The sequence below is a fragment of the Lissotriton vulgaris genome, chromosome 6 (assembly GCF_964263255.1).
Source record: "Lissotriton vulgaris chromosome 6, aLisVul1.2, whole genome shotgun sequence".
In the NCBI taxonomy this organism is placed as follows: domain Eukaryota; kingdom Metazoa; phylum Chordata; class Amphibia; order Caudata; family Salamandridae; genus Lissotriton; species Lissotriton vulgaris.
In genome coordinates this window covers 255,385,048-255,402,037 of record NC_141694.1, presented here as the reverse complement: position 1 = coordinate 255,402,037, position 16,990 = coordinate 255,385,048, and the positions used below count along the sequence as shown (strand labels likewise).

General features: G+C 45.8%; 1 protein-coding gene across 1 annotated transcript in view; it reads right to left on the bottom strand.

Annotated features, from left to right (window-relative positions):
- LAPTM4A (lysosomal protein transmembrane 4 alpha) overlaps positions 1 to 16,990 on the bottom strand; it is a 43,886-nt gene that overhangs the window by 14,955 nt on the left and 11,941 nt on the right. The window contains exon 2 of the mRNA XM_086926286.1: positions 4,399 to 4,519. Coding sequence (XP_086782412.1) covers positions 4,399 to 4,519 — 121 coding nt within the window. The remainder of the gene's footprint in view (positions 1 to 4,398; positions 4,520 to 16,990) is intronic.

Below are 16,990 nucleotides of genomic sequence, written 5' to 3'. Positions count from 1 at the left end.
CAGTTATTCTTTATGTTTCACATAATTCCATTCAACATATTTTCCCTCAATGCCACACTATTCTACTCCACACAAATCCGTTCCTCACTACATAATTTATCAAACCGCATTATTCCATTCCACAGCACAATTCCCCTACACACTACATATATTGAATTTAGAACAAAGAATTAATCATACCACAAAAATCAAAATCACACCCCATAATTAAACTCCGCTACATAACAATACACAACACAAAATGCTATTCCACAGAATTCCAATAGTCAAAAACACCAAATTACTATTCACATAATACATCTGCACATCATGCCACTTAATTCCACAACACAAATCCACACCACACAACAATGCCACAACTAACAATTCCAATCCAACGCACTTAATGCCACTTCACACCACATACATCCACCACTGTCCATAACACAAGTACGATATTTACATTTACAACATCAATACCTCCAATTCTTTCTTTTAAACACCCAGATCTGGAGTTTAGCTCCTATTTGTTCTTTTTCGTTACAAAAAACATAACGCTATCCACACCACACAATTAAACTCCACACATTTCCAATGCACACCACATATTTTAACACCAAACCACATTATTCCACTCCACAACACCATTCCACAGCAACTCAACACAATTACACTATATATATATAAAAAATATAAAATATATATAACTGTGAGTGCTTTATTGGTTGCGTTTCCACAGCCTTGATCACATCAGGATTGGATTTGTTTGGTGTGTAATACATTTTTATATTACACACCAAACAAATCCAATCCTGGTATGTGAACAAGCTCCCTTGTGGAGCGAAACGCGTCATTTCTAAAATAAACGTTTTTCCTGCATACTCACTCGAGTTGGATCGTTTGTGAGCCTCTCTGACTGTTTGGTGTGGCGTTCTGAGGTCTGCACCCTGCCGTAGCCTGTCATCCATTGACAGGTTGGGAGAATATATATATATATATATATATATATATATATATATATATATATATATATATATACATATATATATATATACACACATATACACTACACACCAAACAAATCCAATCCTGATGTGATCAAGGCTGTGGAAACGCAACCAAAACTGCAATACAGCACTCACTTTTAAATCTAACTAATCCTATACAACCCACATAATTCCAATACACACCACATACGTACACACCCTAACACATAGGTAAAAGACATTGCCATTTACAATGCCAATAGCTCCTGATTGCTTTTTTTGTTACATAAATATTCCAGCAGTAGCATAAGTAAGGGTGCAGTCCCTTATATGACTAATAGAGGTCCCTTTACAACTCCACAAAGGTACCTAGTAACAGCCTGTGGTACTACACCCTTTTTTTGCTTCGTGGATTTTCTTTAATTACTTATGCTACTGCTGGGATATATTCTAACAAAATAACATCTAACATTATCAATAGCAGCGCGAATAGTTGAAACTTTCAGTAAGGCGAGACCTATTGCATTGCAAATGCCTGTTTTTTTTACTCAAGGTAATACTGTGTTGGCTACGTTTTCACCTCATTAGTACCAGTTTATAAAAACATATACAGAAATAGCCAACTGAAAGATGAGCAGTTAGTCTTTGAGAAGTGCCTTTCACTCCATGCATCCACATTACGAGTGCTTTTAGTTGCAGTCTAGATAGGCCAATGACTGTGCAACCCTGAACCCAAGCTTAAGAAATAACAGAGCACATGCCAAAACCATTTTAAAAAACACCTTGTTTTTTTAGAAAGAGTGCATTTCTTTAACCTTGCTGTATTTAAAGTATTTTTTAACTTCCTTACAAACCACAACACAAGTAGCATATACATTGTAATAGATCTGTATCACAGCAGTAAACAACATTCCAAAAGGTTTCCTTAATTTAACATGCACAGAACAATTCATTTTTAACAGAACTTTAAAATGCAATTATAATCCCCACCTTTACCAAGAAATGTGTTTAAAATGTACAAAAATAATAACTTGAGGTATGGTCTGCTGCACTATTAAATGCGAATAATTCGGTCTGGGTGGTGAACTCCGCTCTGTTTGTGGAGTTTTCTGCACTCCGCACAGCTCCTGACAAGAAGCTGGTATTTACGACCTGGCTTAAAGATTACAAGCTAGCTATCTTGCAAGCTAAAACTTCTTATTTTTATAAGAAAATTACAGACTCAGTCTCCAAGGCAAAAGATATTTTTTCTATTGTGGAAGAACTCTCGCACCCACTCTTGCTTCCATCCCTGTTGTCCATAACTCGCAGCAGCTCACAAAAATACCTCCTATTTCGGAGGACGAGTTTCTAACTTTACTAAATAAGGTGAGCTCTGGCTCCCACATTGACTGCTGCCCCCTCCCCACATTTTGCGTGAGGCTTTCAATGCCTGCCTCATTCCCCCTCTGACTCTCCTCAACAACTCACTCAAAATGGACTCAGTCCCTAGCTCCTTTAAAACCGCTGTTGTGGTGCCCATCCTCAAGAAACCCAATGCTGATACCTCCCTTATGAACAACTTCCGGCCTATTTCCCTACTCCCCTACCTCAGCAAAGTTCTTGAAGCTCATGTTACCCACTGGCTGAGTTCATTTATTGAACACTCACAGTTTCTTGACTCCCAAACAGGCCGGGTTTCGACCAGCCCATTCAACTGAGTTGGTCATTCTCTCAGTGATGGAAGAGCTGCGGAGGGGAGCGGACGGTAACACCAGCCAGGCTTTGGTACTTCTCGATCTGCCGGCTGCCTTCGACACGGTTGACCATGATATTCTGGTCGGCATTGTCAAGGAGGCAGGCATCCGGGGATTAGCCCTTGACTGGGTTCGCTCGTTTGTGAGTGACCGTCATCAGGCTGTCCGCATCTCTCAGTTCTCTGCTGTCAAGGTTGGGCTAACATGCGGCGTCCCGCAGGGCTCTTCTCTTTCCCCCTTCTTTTTAACTTGTATCTTGCCCCCCTTATCCGCTCCCTAAGAGGTAGCAATGTCACTGCATTTAGTTATGCAGACGACATTCAACTGATCCTCAATATCAACTCCTCGGATCAATCCATTCACAACTTCCAGACCACTATGTCACATCAGCGATTGGATGGGGGCAAACTACATGAAACTTAACCCCGATAAGACCAAATTGGTTCTTATCGGGGGCACCTCCAATCCGTGGAACCCTAACTTCTGGCCTACTCGCTTAGGCCCTTGCCCTGCCGATTCTGCCAAAAGCCTTGGAGTAGTCATCTATAAAGATCTGTCGATGAAACCCCAGATTAACGCGGTGGTCTCTTCTAGCTCCTTTCACTTACGCAAAATCTGTAAGATATCTTAATTCCTTACCACAGAGGCCCTCACCCTGGCCTTACTGGCCCTGGTAATATCCAGGCTAGATTATGCCAACTCCCTTTATGCTGGCATCCCCGCCTACCAGCTGAACCGATTACAGCTGGTCCAGAACCAGGCGGCACGACTGGTCTTCAATCAGCCCAGGCACCAGCATGTTCGTCCACTACTAAAAACCCTTCATTGGCTTCCTGTGGTCGAACGGTGCAATTTTAAACTGGGCTGCACCATATTTAAAGCATTGGCTGGTGTTGGTCCGGCCTTCATCTTCACTATGTTCCCTCCCGGAATCTCCGGTCTTCCCATCTTGCCCTACTTAAAACATCCATTATCAAACGCAAGAAACATGAAGGGCTAAAATGCTAGTTTCTTGCCCCTTCTTTTTGGAATGCACTCCCTCTAGAGCTCAGGCTCACCACCTCTTAACCTTGCTTCAGGTCTCTCCTGAAAACACATCTGTTCCGTAAGGCACACAATTAGTTTCCTCTTCTTCTGCTCCCGCTTGTTTCTCTCTGTCTCCCTACTGCCTATAGCGCCATGAAACCGCTGGGTGTAAGTGCGCTCTATAAGAATTTTTTACATTACAGCGCGCAGAAATATCTGCTACGCGTAGCGCGTAAGAGTTCTTCTCAGATCGCCAACCTTAAGTTGGGGAGCACGAGCTGCAGCTCATGTAGAATTTCTACCACAGCAGCAGGAAGATCAGCTCGAACAGCAATCCGTGCCGCACACCACCGCTTTCGGAACTCCGCAAAGTTTTTATGTCACTTTGCAGAGTTACGCATAGATGAGCTCCGTGAACTCGGAATAAGTAATACATGGATGTTTAAATTTAGAAGCATTCAGCATTGAAACAATAGGCCCTGCAAACCCCTACAATTTCATAATGCTTCTTAATGAAACAAATTATTTAAGTGATTGTCAAAGTATAATACACTTTGAAAGACAACATAAACAAACCCAAGATACCAGCAATAGCAAGCCTAGTTTTGATGTGCTATGCTAACTTTCATATCTATTATCCTTCTGGCATTTACAAACAGCAAAACACTTACCAGCCATTCGCTCAGACGCATAGTAGTTGCCCATAACCTCATACTGAATATCAACTGTTGGCACTGTATTTGGGTGTGTCACCTCTACAGTGAGCAAGATGCCCATCAACAGGTTCACAACCTACAAAAAAGGAAAAACGTTTACTAACATGTCATGGAAAAAACACTAGTATCAAAGAGGGCTTGAAACATTGGCAAAATAGATTCAAGCTTTATTAGCCACTTTATAAGGTTAATTGAAAACTAATAGTATACTGCCAAAACACACAGTAAAATGTGCTTTTAATATGGTAAACCTTACCTCATTGTAGCGATTAAACCTTTAAATATATGGCAAAAAATAAAATGGAACAATGGACAACAAACAAATGTAGACAACACTTGAAGACCGATTCTCCTGGACCATCCTGGATCACCAAAGTTACTTTGACATTTTAGTGCCACATATTTTCTATGAAGATGCCACCCATTATTCTCACAAGTCAATGAAATGTATGAGTTAATGGTGGCTGTGTATGCGCACAAGGTTCAATGTTGGCACTAGATTGTCAGTATAGATGTGTATTTTGGTTGTTCAGAGTGTGTTGGCACAAAATGTAGAATGTCGCTGTAATCCTCCCTACCGAAAAGTAAAGTACCCCTCCTCCCCAATTGTTGTACTACCTTCGATTGTTTTCCTTCTAATGTTTGTGAATATCAGAGGAAACCACTTGTGAGCATGTACAAAGTGTTGAAAAGGCTCAGTGGAGTGTAACAGGACTGTGCATTTTAATTTCAATGGTCACTGCCTTTTCCCAGTATAGAAATAGTTTAAAACTTTGAAATGCGTTCAGTAAGCAAACTGTTTTGAAACAAAGAAGGTTGGGGAGGCACTAAAAATACAGCTGTACCCTTAAAATTCTGTGCCCATACATATGTTCAGTGGTGAAAGGGGGTACATTTATTAAGAGTACAAAGATCAAAATTACCAAGATTACCTATGGAGAGTGGTGTCAACCTTACCATACACATGCGTATTTCTCTTAAATTCTCACTCTTTTTTTCCCCTTTTCCTCCTCATTTGACTCTGGTTAAAACATTTTACTGCCACATAATTTTTCGGATTACCACCTTCTCTATCTTTATAATCGCAGTACTTATTTTTGGATAATACCCCTAAGCAACACTACCATTCAGAGCAGAAAGGATAAGAAACCAATATGGAGATATGCACCCATGTCTCTCAACTGTATACAGGCTACCTCATGAGGTTACTCAGGAAGCACTCATGGAGGAATTCTCAAAGCAATGTAAGAAGCAGGAAACACTCAACAGCCCTGGATAGGAAGACTGTAGCATCCAGAAGTCCCAATTCAATCGAGCCAATGTTCTACAGACAACTACTGCATTGTTGGCAAAAAGGAGACACAAAGACCTGGCCAAATCAGCTTATCTGCTCCTTTCCTCAAGGACAAAACCATTGAAGAGTCTAAAATAGATGATCCAGAAGCTATGGAGCAGAAGCTCTAGTGAAGCCAAGAAAGAAAAATAGTATAAATCCAAGGGCAACCACGAGAATTGAATGTTTTCCTCAAACAAACTGAAACGGACTGAGAGTAAGGCAGGACTAGTGCAAGAAACTATTAAATAAGAAACTTCTGGCTAGGTGAAAATCCAAAAACCCGAGACCCCATTTCTGGGATACCAAAGCAAAACAAGCTACTACACCAACAGAAGCAAATTATGAGCAATTGTGCTTAACAAAGCCAACTTCACTGAGGGACTAAAGTATGCAAAAAGTGATGGACGGAGTGCTTGAATTAATCTCAGTCACTTAGAGCCGCATCCCAGTTCATCATTATTTTGCACACCATGCCATCTTAGTTTGGACCCAGCTACATGCAAATCAGTCTCGACCCTGCTCCAATGGGAATAGTCCCGCCAAACTACCAGGCCAGTTCCGCCCAGAACTGGAACACAAGCAACCCAGGCCTGGTTTAGCCCTCGTTATTGACCCATCTGCCAGGTAAAGCTTGGCTTCAGTGAGGCAATGTGCGAAGGACCCACAACTGGGCATATCCCTCCCACCTGTCCTAGGGCCTGTCTATTTGGGTGAACTGTCTCAATGAAGCAGGGTCACGGCTGATTTGCATATGGCTGCGTCAAAACTGAGGTGGCATGGAGGGTGAAAAATTACAAATGATGGATTGGGATGTGGCCGTGAGCAATTGCCAGTAGTCAATATTAATTCAAGAATTCCATCAATCAACTTTGTTTGGTTTTTTTGAACTCCACAGAGGGTCCACATTTCTAAACAGGCGGGCTAGACAAAACATGCAACAGATTCATTCCTTGCGAAGGAAGAACAACCTTCCTAGCTCGTAGAGACTGAAGGAAAGGTCAACTGAACCCAGTACATAACTTCCAAGCTTGACATTTGCAAATCCCAAGGCAAGAGAGGATCCAAGAGTTACAAATCCAATGAGAGACTACCAGTGCAACAACGGAAAGACAATGGGTTGAAACCACATGATTAGAATGAGTAACACAGAGGAATTAACATTTGAGGAGACACACTGCTTCTCTTTGGGGCCAGCAGCAAATGTACATCACAGCAGAATGGTAATGTTTGGAGAGAAACCAAAACCTATTGAGCACAACAGTGCCAAAGAACCCTTCGAAGCAGAGGCATGAAGTAAAACATCAGGCCAGTCTCCTCCCTCCGTCCCACACAGCTACTAAGATTTGAGGAGTCAAGTCATCACAACAGAACCGTTTAAAGCAAGTTATAATTCCACAGAGGTCAAGCATCACTCGCTCGTAAAGGTTGTGCAAGGAGGTACACCTGTTCCACAGCAGTAGCTGGACTAGACCAGAACAATCGGCAAGACAGAACTGAGTGCTGTACAGTCTTAATTGTACCTCAACGTCTGTGTGACCATTACATTCTAAACTAGAAGACAGTACCTGCATTACGCCGAAGGATACAAACAAATAAAGTGACATAAATAAAATCAACCCTTTCCAGAACTTCACGTGACAAGGTTTTCTTCTCGAATGATGGCCATACCAAGTGCAATATAGTGATTTTTTTCTCACCATGAACTGTAGGAGGACAAAATGCTCATATTGTCCCAAGAAATTAACAACAACGCCTAGAGAGGGGGTTGGGAGGATTCTTAAGCACACTACTACATCAAGCCTTCCAATTCCTCTCTCTGTAGGGCTTTAGAATCAAGTTCTTTAACCGCAATCTTATACCTCAAGCCTTGAATTAGAACTTCAAACTCGTTAGCACAGCTGAGCCTTCACTAAATGAGTTTAACGCTCACACCTGGCGAGGAAGATAAACAAATGTGGTCTGTGAAGTATCATGCAAGTTTTAGAGCAGGTCAGGCAGAATGCTTCACATTGTAACATAGTACACTGCTTTCTATGGCAAATATACACAACTGACTGACCTTGAAAGGATCAGTCTGAGTTGTGTCTGCCAGGGAATGAACCCATGACTGCTGGATGCACACAGACCGCCGCAGAAGACATGGATCTCACTCGTCATCTCACCAACATCTACTAGGAGTGACATTTCTTATGGCACACCATAAACAGGGTTCACTGAGTTAGCAGACATTGCAGTGATATGCATTTGACGGGAATTAACTTCTTATTAAACATAGCTTCTATCAAGGGGAAAAAGTTCACAGTCTGTACACATTTCATTTGTAACTAGTTACTACAAAGTAGATCATATCAAGTGGCAGTGCATTTGATTCTAGTTAATACTTCCATCAGACATGTTCCATTTAAATGACACGTTTGTCATAACTGGATTGTCCGGCTACCCACCTCCAGGGATAAGTCAACTATGAGGTGATAAACGGACTACGTTCTCATACAAGTTAGGGATGCACTCACAGATATCCCGTTCTTAAAAAGATCATTTCAAAAGACTCAATGGCCCCAACATAGCAGGCCTTAAGAAAACTACTCGCCCGCTCGATATGAAGTCAGATTTTATCAGGGTGAGCTATTTATATGGTCTATTGGCCTATTCAGATGAGTTGACAAAATACGGGTGTTCTGTTTACCCAGAGAATGAAGGAGTATTAAGATTATCTTGTCACATTTACTTTGCGTTCAAAGACAGATAAAATGTATGTCTCCTTACAATTTGCTGCTTTTGTTATCCTGCCGGTTGGGGTTTATTTCTCTTTCTCAGACTGAAAAGTTAGAGGATTTTGTAAAGTGAACTGTCTGACAACAGTGCGATAACAGTATGAAATGAAAGGCTACTAGATTGCAGTTTTCTTTCTAACACATTTAAATAGCTTTTAAATCAACTGTACACATTTCAAAACGTATTTAATTAGTTGCTAGCACGTTTTTTGAAATTCTGTGTGATAGAAAGAAAGATCTTTAAAGGATCGAAACCAATCATAACTTTTTGCTTGGTGATGTGCAAATCAAATATTTTTGCTGCAATCCAATTCCCATACATTGTTTATACACTACGTAGGTTTATTAGAAGAACTGCATATTAGTTGGACAGTGGTGGCCACTTAAAAAGAAAATATATTGCCTGTAAATGAGTGTTACCACATCAAGCTTTAGTAATACATTTGAGTGAGGGTTTTTAAATATGAACTGAGAAACATTCCCATCCACACCCTCATGACAATGCTATAGTGAACTAAGACAAGTCAGGGTAATGTATACCCTTGTATGAGGGCTAGATTCTTTTTAAAAAAAAAAAAACATTTTTAAAACCTTTATTTTCAAATAGTGCACACAGCTATTCAGCCTTACATCCCGGAGGCTAGGCAGCAACTCAAAAAGCAATAAATCAAAGTGCAAGGAGCAAGGTACCAGAACGTGTGAAGGTTATGATTTTCCCTTTTTTATATTTTATAAAGAAGGAACAAGTACAGAAAGAGGCGCCAAAACTAGCGCTAAGAAAGAAGGCAAACCATTATGTAGTGGGGCCTAATCAGGGAGTCGGCTAGGCACAATGATAACAGTTAGGTTCAGAACAATATGGACACATAAAACCACGGGGGGGAAGGAAACACAGGATAGTAGTGATACAAAATCGTCAGTTGGAGTTATAGGCTATGGGGTCAGGTGTCCTTCCAGTGGGGCGGATTCCGGTGGTATGCAGATGTCACCCCTATACTCGTTCCAAGCCCCCCACACCTTCTGCCATTTTTAGGTCGAGCTGGACTAGCATCCGTAGGATGCTCCAGTCCAGTTCGAGAACTATAGTCATCGACTTCAGGGGGATTAGGAGGACAAGAGGGTGCCACGCGCTTTAGCCTGTGGATTTGACCTCGTGCACGCGCACGTCGGCTCCGTCCACATTCACCGTGCACATCCCCACACATACACACATGCATGCGCATACACACAGACAGACACTCGCTCGCTCACACACACTCTCCCCCCCCACCCCCCCCGCAGTCATCACACACGCATACACACACCCATACACACAGACTCCAAGACACATACACACACGCACGCTCACACACATACAGAGCCCCCCGCCGCCCCACTCACACACACATGCCCCCCACCCTCGCAGCTCAGCAAAGGCCCCCACTCACCGGTACTCGTCTCCAGGCGAGGGCTCGTTGCAGGCGGCGGCGGTCTCATCCTTCTGTGCGTGCGAGGCTCTCACCTCACGGGAGCCCGCCCGGGCTTCCGGTGTGTCTCCACGTCCCGCCCCCGGCCTGCCTGACTTCCGCCCGGGACATATTAACTACGTTTGAAGGAGCGCGCTTTAATGATTCATCCACTGCTCCGTAGGCGTAGATGTGTTTTATTTATTTTCAAGATGATGACTCGCAGGTACCTATATTGTCCCTCTTTTCTGCCCACTGTCCAGGTTCCTAGGATAGCCAGTCTCTTTCCCAGGATGGCTGTCTCACCGCCATTTGCCTCCATTCAGACCGCGTCCCTGCTCGGCTCCCATCCCTTTGAAGCAGCCATGTTAGGGGTGGCGAAATCAGATTTAAAAGGACAGCAAACTCACCATGCAACGTTTGACAGGAGTCGAGTGTAATTTTTTGCTTTTCATTTTCCTTATATACTTTGATGGAAGGCAAGGCTCCCTCCATTTTGCTAATGCCATATTATCCTCCCTCGCTGCTCTTCCGACATTACCCTAAGTAAAAATCACGGTTGGGTTTGAGGAAGCAAAACGCAGTCACATAATGTTTGCACAACATGCAAACCCGCATTAGGTTATTAACTATAAAATAAACTATACTTAAGGCCCTGAAAGATTCCTAGAGCTTTAACAACACTCCTTTTCTCTATAGTGGCGTTTTTACTGCTAGCCTTCCCTTTGGAAAGATCTCAATTTATTATTCACTGAAACTACGACCCTCCCCCCAGCCCCGTACTTGCAGGATTCTTAACGGTACCACCCCATCATCAGTGCTATTTAACCCTGTGCATGACATCTCTGTGAGCTTTCACCTCACTGTCACCTCTCACTGTGTTGTAGTTCACTATTTGTGTGAATTACACCCATCTGTTATTAATTGCCTCTTTGCAGGCCTGCCTCACAAGAATACACCAGTGGATTTCTTCTGCTTTTCAGAAACTAGAATTCCCTCACTTAAACCGTGGCTCATTGGTGCTTCTTCTAGTGCCCCAAGCCACTCTAAATCTCAGCCTCCGTGTCCAGAGCGGCATAGTAAAGGTGCATTAAATATGCTTTTTGGAAAAAACAAGAAAGATTAATGTTTTCATACCACAGAATAGGTTTTGTTTGCCATGTCATGCATGCATTAGTACTTTCAGACATTAGTGGGGACAGTACTAATATCTAGTTATTTCACCTCTTATTTTGCTTAAAGGCCATCGCACTTCATTATTATTAGGGTAAAGGAAATCTGACAGCAATACCCTTTGGCTGGCCACATGCTTATCCCATGGCTACCAACAATGATCATATAATATACTACCTATGCTGCACCACATTCAAACGGCTCATATGCATACAAGAACATCTTAAAATAGCCCCTGGGTCCGCATTTACCCAATTTACCTCGCCCTCCCTCTATCTATCTATCTATCGTCCTCCCTCTATCTATCTATCGCCCTCCCTCTATCTATCTATCGCCCTCCCTCTATCTATCGCCCTCCCTCTATCTATCGCCCTCCCTCTATCTATCTATCGCCCTCCCTCTATCTATCTATCGCCCTCCCTCTATCTATCTATCGCCCTCCCTCTATCTATCGCCCTCCCTCTATCTATCGCCCTCCCTCTATCTATCGCCCTCCCTCTATCTATCGCCCTCCCTCTATCTATCGCCCTCCCTCTATCTATCGCCCTCCCTCTACTTTTATTTAAGTATTAATTTTTTTAAAACATTAAAAGCCATTGTTATTTGTAATATCAATACATCTAAGTCACGTAAATACAACACATATTGCATTACAAATGCTATAGGTGTCACATTTGCAAAAGTTAAAAGTATTGGCATTGTAAATGACAAAGTTATTAATTTCGCGACTTTCAAAACCAACACATAAATACAAAATTTGTCATTTACAATACCAATAGCTCAAACTTTCCTAATGCGAGACCTATTGCATTGCAAATGCTTGTTTGGGTTTGCCCCTGGCTACATACACAGTCTTTTCTCGGAACATACACCAATCCATGTTGGCCTTCCACTGTACCACCTTCGGGGCTGTTGTCGCTCCCCACATTTGTGCAATGTCCCGCTTTGCGACCATATTTCCAAGGGTAACCCACTGGGTCTGTGCAGTGTTATAGTCTGTCGGACCCCAGATATTTAAAAGGCATCTCCGGGCCTCCGCGTTTACTTCTACCCCGGTCACCTCACTCATGATCATGTGCACCCGCCTCCAGTAGGACGCTCGTGCACCCGCCTCCAGTAGGAAGCTATCACACTGCACTCCCAAATGATGTGCATGAAGGTGGCGAGAGCGCCACAACCACGCCGACAGAGGCCGTCAACCGAATGTCCCATGTGTATTATTCTGGGGCCAGTGACGTAGACTCTGTGCAGGATCTTCAATTGCACCAATCGAAGCCGGGCGGGGATAGCGACCTCCTTGGGGGATGACACCGCACATTGCCAATCCTCGTCGATCTCTATCCCGTCCCGTACCCATTGATCTCTCACCCCCACGAGAAGGTCCGTGCGAATATTAATCAATTTTTTATACGTCAGGGAAATAGCGCTGTCCGGCATATGGCCGTCCAGTACCCGGTCTTCCAGGGGAGAACTTTCGGGAATTGCCCCGCCCTCCGGCATGGTGGACAGGAGTGCGTGTCGCAGCTGAGCGTACCGAAAATATTACGTTCCACCCAGCTGGAACTCCGTCTGTAGCAGGGCAAAAGACTTCACCTCCCCTCCCAACATCATGTCCTCCACCCTAGAGATCCCGATCATGTCCCACTTACCAAACCCCTTAGTGTGCCACAATTTACCCAAAATCTCGGAGTCGTAAAGTGGAGTAGCCATTGTAAGCTTGTCTTTCCACCCCTGTGCCTTTGTGATCGTTCTCCAGATGTGCACAGCGGTTTTCGTTGGCCCAGACATCCGCCTATCAAGAGATCACGTATACAGCGCCCTATGGTATTTCCCGCCATCCAGGAGCCACCGATCCATGGCGAAACCTGGGCTATCCGCCGGGCCGTAAAGACCGTGATTAATGGCCGCCAACTGAGAGGCCCAGTAGTATCTCCGCACGTCTGGCAATGCTATGCCCCCATCATACCATGGGAGCGTGAGCTTCGTGATAGGAATGCGTGGCCAGCCATCCCAGAGCAGGGCACGTTGCAAGCTCTCGATTTCCCCAAAGTATCTGGCCGGGACCGGATCTTGAGTATTTTGCAGGGCATACAGGAACCTGGGCAGGGACATCATCTTAAATAACGCTGCGCGCCCAAGCAGGGAGAGAGGAAGTTTACGCCACCCCTCTACATCACGTCGGAGACAAATAAGAGGGGGAAGCAAATTGTTCTCGTAGCGTGCCTTGGGGTCAGTTGAGATATAAATCCCCAGGTATTTAAATCCCTGTCTCGCCACCTGTATGCCACAGTCCCTCGGAAGACGAGGTGTCCCCCCTCTCAGAACGTATAAATGAGACTTCGGCCAATTAATGACCAGGCCAGAGTGCTGGCCAAAGAGTCGAAGCACGTCACATGCTACAATGAGAGATTTACAAGGGGAGGTAAGATACAGAAGGATGTCATCTGCATATAATGATACTCGGTCCTCGAATCCAGGGGACCAGCGAATGCCATGTATGTCGGGGTGGTGCCGTATCCAGGCTGCCAACGGTTCGAGTGACAGTGCGAACAGAAGGGGCGACAGAGGACAGCCCTGCCTAGTGCCCCTCTGAAGAGCAAAGGACGCGGAAACTCGACCATTGACCGTCACGTTAGCCAGCGGGCTGGCATACAGAAGTTTAACCCACCCTACGAATTCCGGACCGAAGCCGAGCTTCGCCAACACTGCCCACAGGTAGTTCCATTCGAGGGAGTCAAACGCCATTGTGGCATCCAATGACGCCAGAACAGCTGGCTCCCTGAGTGTGTGGGCCCTAGCCAGGGCTCCGTGGAGTCTCCGAAGGTTAAGGGCAGTGTTGCGATGTGGAATAAAGCCCGACTGGTCCGGGTGCACTAAGTCGCCGATTGCGCCAATCAAACGATTGGCCAGCAATTTGGCAAGAATCTTAGGCTCTGCATTCAACAGAGAGATGGGACGATACGACCGGCACAAATCTCTTGGCTTCCCTTCCTAATGGATAACCACAATGGTGGCCAGCCTCAGGTCGCGGGGAAGCATGCCCGTCTCTCGCGCCTCCAGGAACATGTTCCGTAGGGGTGGAGAAACGACATCAGGCTTGATTTTGTACAATTCCACTGGAATACCATTGGGGCCGGGCGCCTTACCAGGTCTGAGGGAACGAATGGCAAGGGCTATCTCGTCCGCAGTGATGTCCCTATCCAAGTCGTCACGGTCCGCCTCCGACAGGCATGAAAGATCTATGTCCACCAAAAGTGCACAGGAGTCGGTCTCAGATCGGTCCGAGACCAAAGTGTAAATGCCCTGAAAGTAGTCCGAGAAGGACTCAACTATTGCCCTCGGATCAGTGACAAGCAGGCCGTCGTCCCCCAACACCTCCGGGACCACGCAACCAGCTCTCCTTCTTGTCAAGCCAAGCAAGGAGCTTGCCCGCCTTGTCTCCGACATCATAAATTCTACCCTGTTGTTCCCTACCCATGACTTTAGCAGCATCAGAGACAATATCGCGATATTCTGTTTGTTTAAGCGAGAGGGTGTGAAGCAACTCAGGCGTCGGGCCCGCTTCCAATTGGGAGTCCAGCTCCATAATCTCTGCTTCGATGCGCAACATGTCGGCATCTCTGTGTCTGCGGACGTCCGCTATGAGGGTGAGAGCCTCACCTCGCAGAACCGTCTTGAACGCCTCCCATAAAGTGGCGGCTGATGCGACCGACCCAGTATTCTCAGAAAAATAGAGCTCAATAGCTCTGGACAGGAGTCCGCGCATCTTCGGGTTTCGAAAATACCACGGGTCAACTACTACAGGCCGCTCGGCAACCACAATGTCGAAGTCGAAAGACACCCAGACCGGGGAATGGTCCGAGATGCCCCTTGCCAGCATGCGGGCCTCGGAAATCGCCGCCGCCTGGGCCGCCAAGGCCAGGACATAATCTATTCTAGAGAGCCTACCGTGCGCCCCGGAGTGAAACGAGTATTGACTCTGGGTGGGATGCATAAGTCTCCAGCAGTCAATCAGTCCCATGGTGTCAAGGAAATCGGGCAACCAGGATTGTGAACTACGGAGATCTCTGGGCGGATGTCTGTCCAAGGTCCCCGAGCAGACTGAGTTGAAATCACCACCCGCAATAAGCAACCCCTCGGATAGGCTCAAAATGGCGCCTCCAAGGTCCTGAAAAGTGTTGTTTTGTAGCCCCGGGGAACATAAACCAGAGTCAGGGACCGCCCCTCCCATCTTCCCGTGACGGCAGCGTACCGCCCCCTCTCATCCACAACACTGGAGTTAATCTCAACTGGGAGAGACGTGCGCATCATAATCCCTGCCCCCCGGGACCCTGAGGAGAACCCTGAATGTGCCACCATTTTGAAACCCTTCCTGTTAAGCGCTCAACACGTATTTCCCACCAAGTGCGTCTCCTGTAACAGAATAACATCAGGCATACTTCTCTTAAACAATTGCAAAATCACCCCTCTCTTGATGCGATCACCCAAGCCGTTAACATTCCAACACAGAACTTTTAATTTCCTACTCCCCATCGTCAAACCTCGGGCCTCCGCCGACCCCAGTAGGCCTCATAGATACAGTGAAAGAATTAGAGCATTTGTTGCATTGCCTTAGAGAAAGAAAGAAGAAACAAAGAAAGCAAACAAAACTAACCCTCGCACCACCCCCACCCTGCACCCCTGCAGCAGACTAAATAGCCCCCCCAACCAGCAGTGTGCCTGTCGCCCCATGAACTAAACTACAAGAAGAGCCTAGAGGAGAAAGGAGATCACGTAGCCCCCCCCGCCACCCTCCATGTTAAGAAGGATATTCACAATAAAGTGCAACAGTATGGCTTGTAGGTCATAGTCAACAGGAACACCGACCGACAAAGTTAGTGAAATGAGTTCTACACCTGACGATCAGGGCCTCCCTAGGCACCCTCCGAGTGTTCCTCCCGTTCCTCGTGTCTGGGCGGCAAGGTGTCAAGCCAGTCGCTCACAGCTTCAGGCATGTCGAAAAATACAGCACGACCATCGTGTTCAATACGCAGTCTAGCGGGGAACATCATTGAGTACTTCATCCCCAAGTCTCCGAGACGCCGTTTCACTCCCGCAAAACTTTGACGCCGTCTTTGAACCGCCCTAGTAAAGTCTGGGTAAAAGTTGACATCCGCATTCAGGAACTTGAGGGGCCCATGTCGTCTCGAGGCCTGTAGGATCACATCCCGATCTCTGAAATTGAACAGGTGGGCTATGATGGGTCGTGGCGTGGCGCCCGACTTGGGCGGTCCACCTGGGATTCTGTGGGCCCGCTCAACCGAAAAGAAATGGCTGAGGCCCGCAGGGGCCAGATGAGTCTTTATCAGTTCCTCGACAAAGATCGGTGGCCGAGTCCTCTACACCCTCCGGAACCCCAATAATTCGGACGTTCTGCCGCCTGGCACGTCCCTCTAAGTCTTCCAGCCGCCTCGAAAAAAGATTGTTGACAGACCTCAGGTTCCGGACCTCCGTCTGCAGGTCCGAGACATCAGTCGTGAGACTGGCAGTTTTGATGTCTAGTGATTTCACTCCGCCATTGGTCTTGCCGAGGTCGGCCCTGATCAGGTTGAGATCGATCGCCAAGGTATCAACTTTGTGCGTCAGGACCTCGTGCTGCTTATGCAACTCCGTTCTGATGCCAGCTATAGCCCCCATGATGTCCCGGAGTGTCGGCTCTGACTCGTCCGGCGAACCCGCACGTAGTGTGTCTTTTGAGTGGGCGACCACGGTCGGCGAGGTCCTTTGTTGGGCATAGCGGTCAATCTTGTTTGTCTGGGGTTGGACCGTCTTTCTACTGA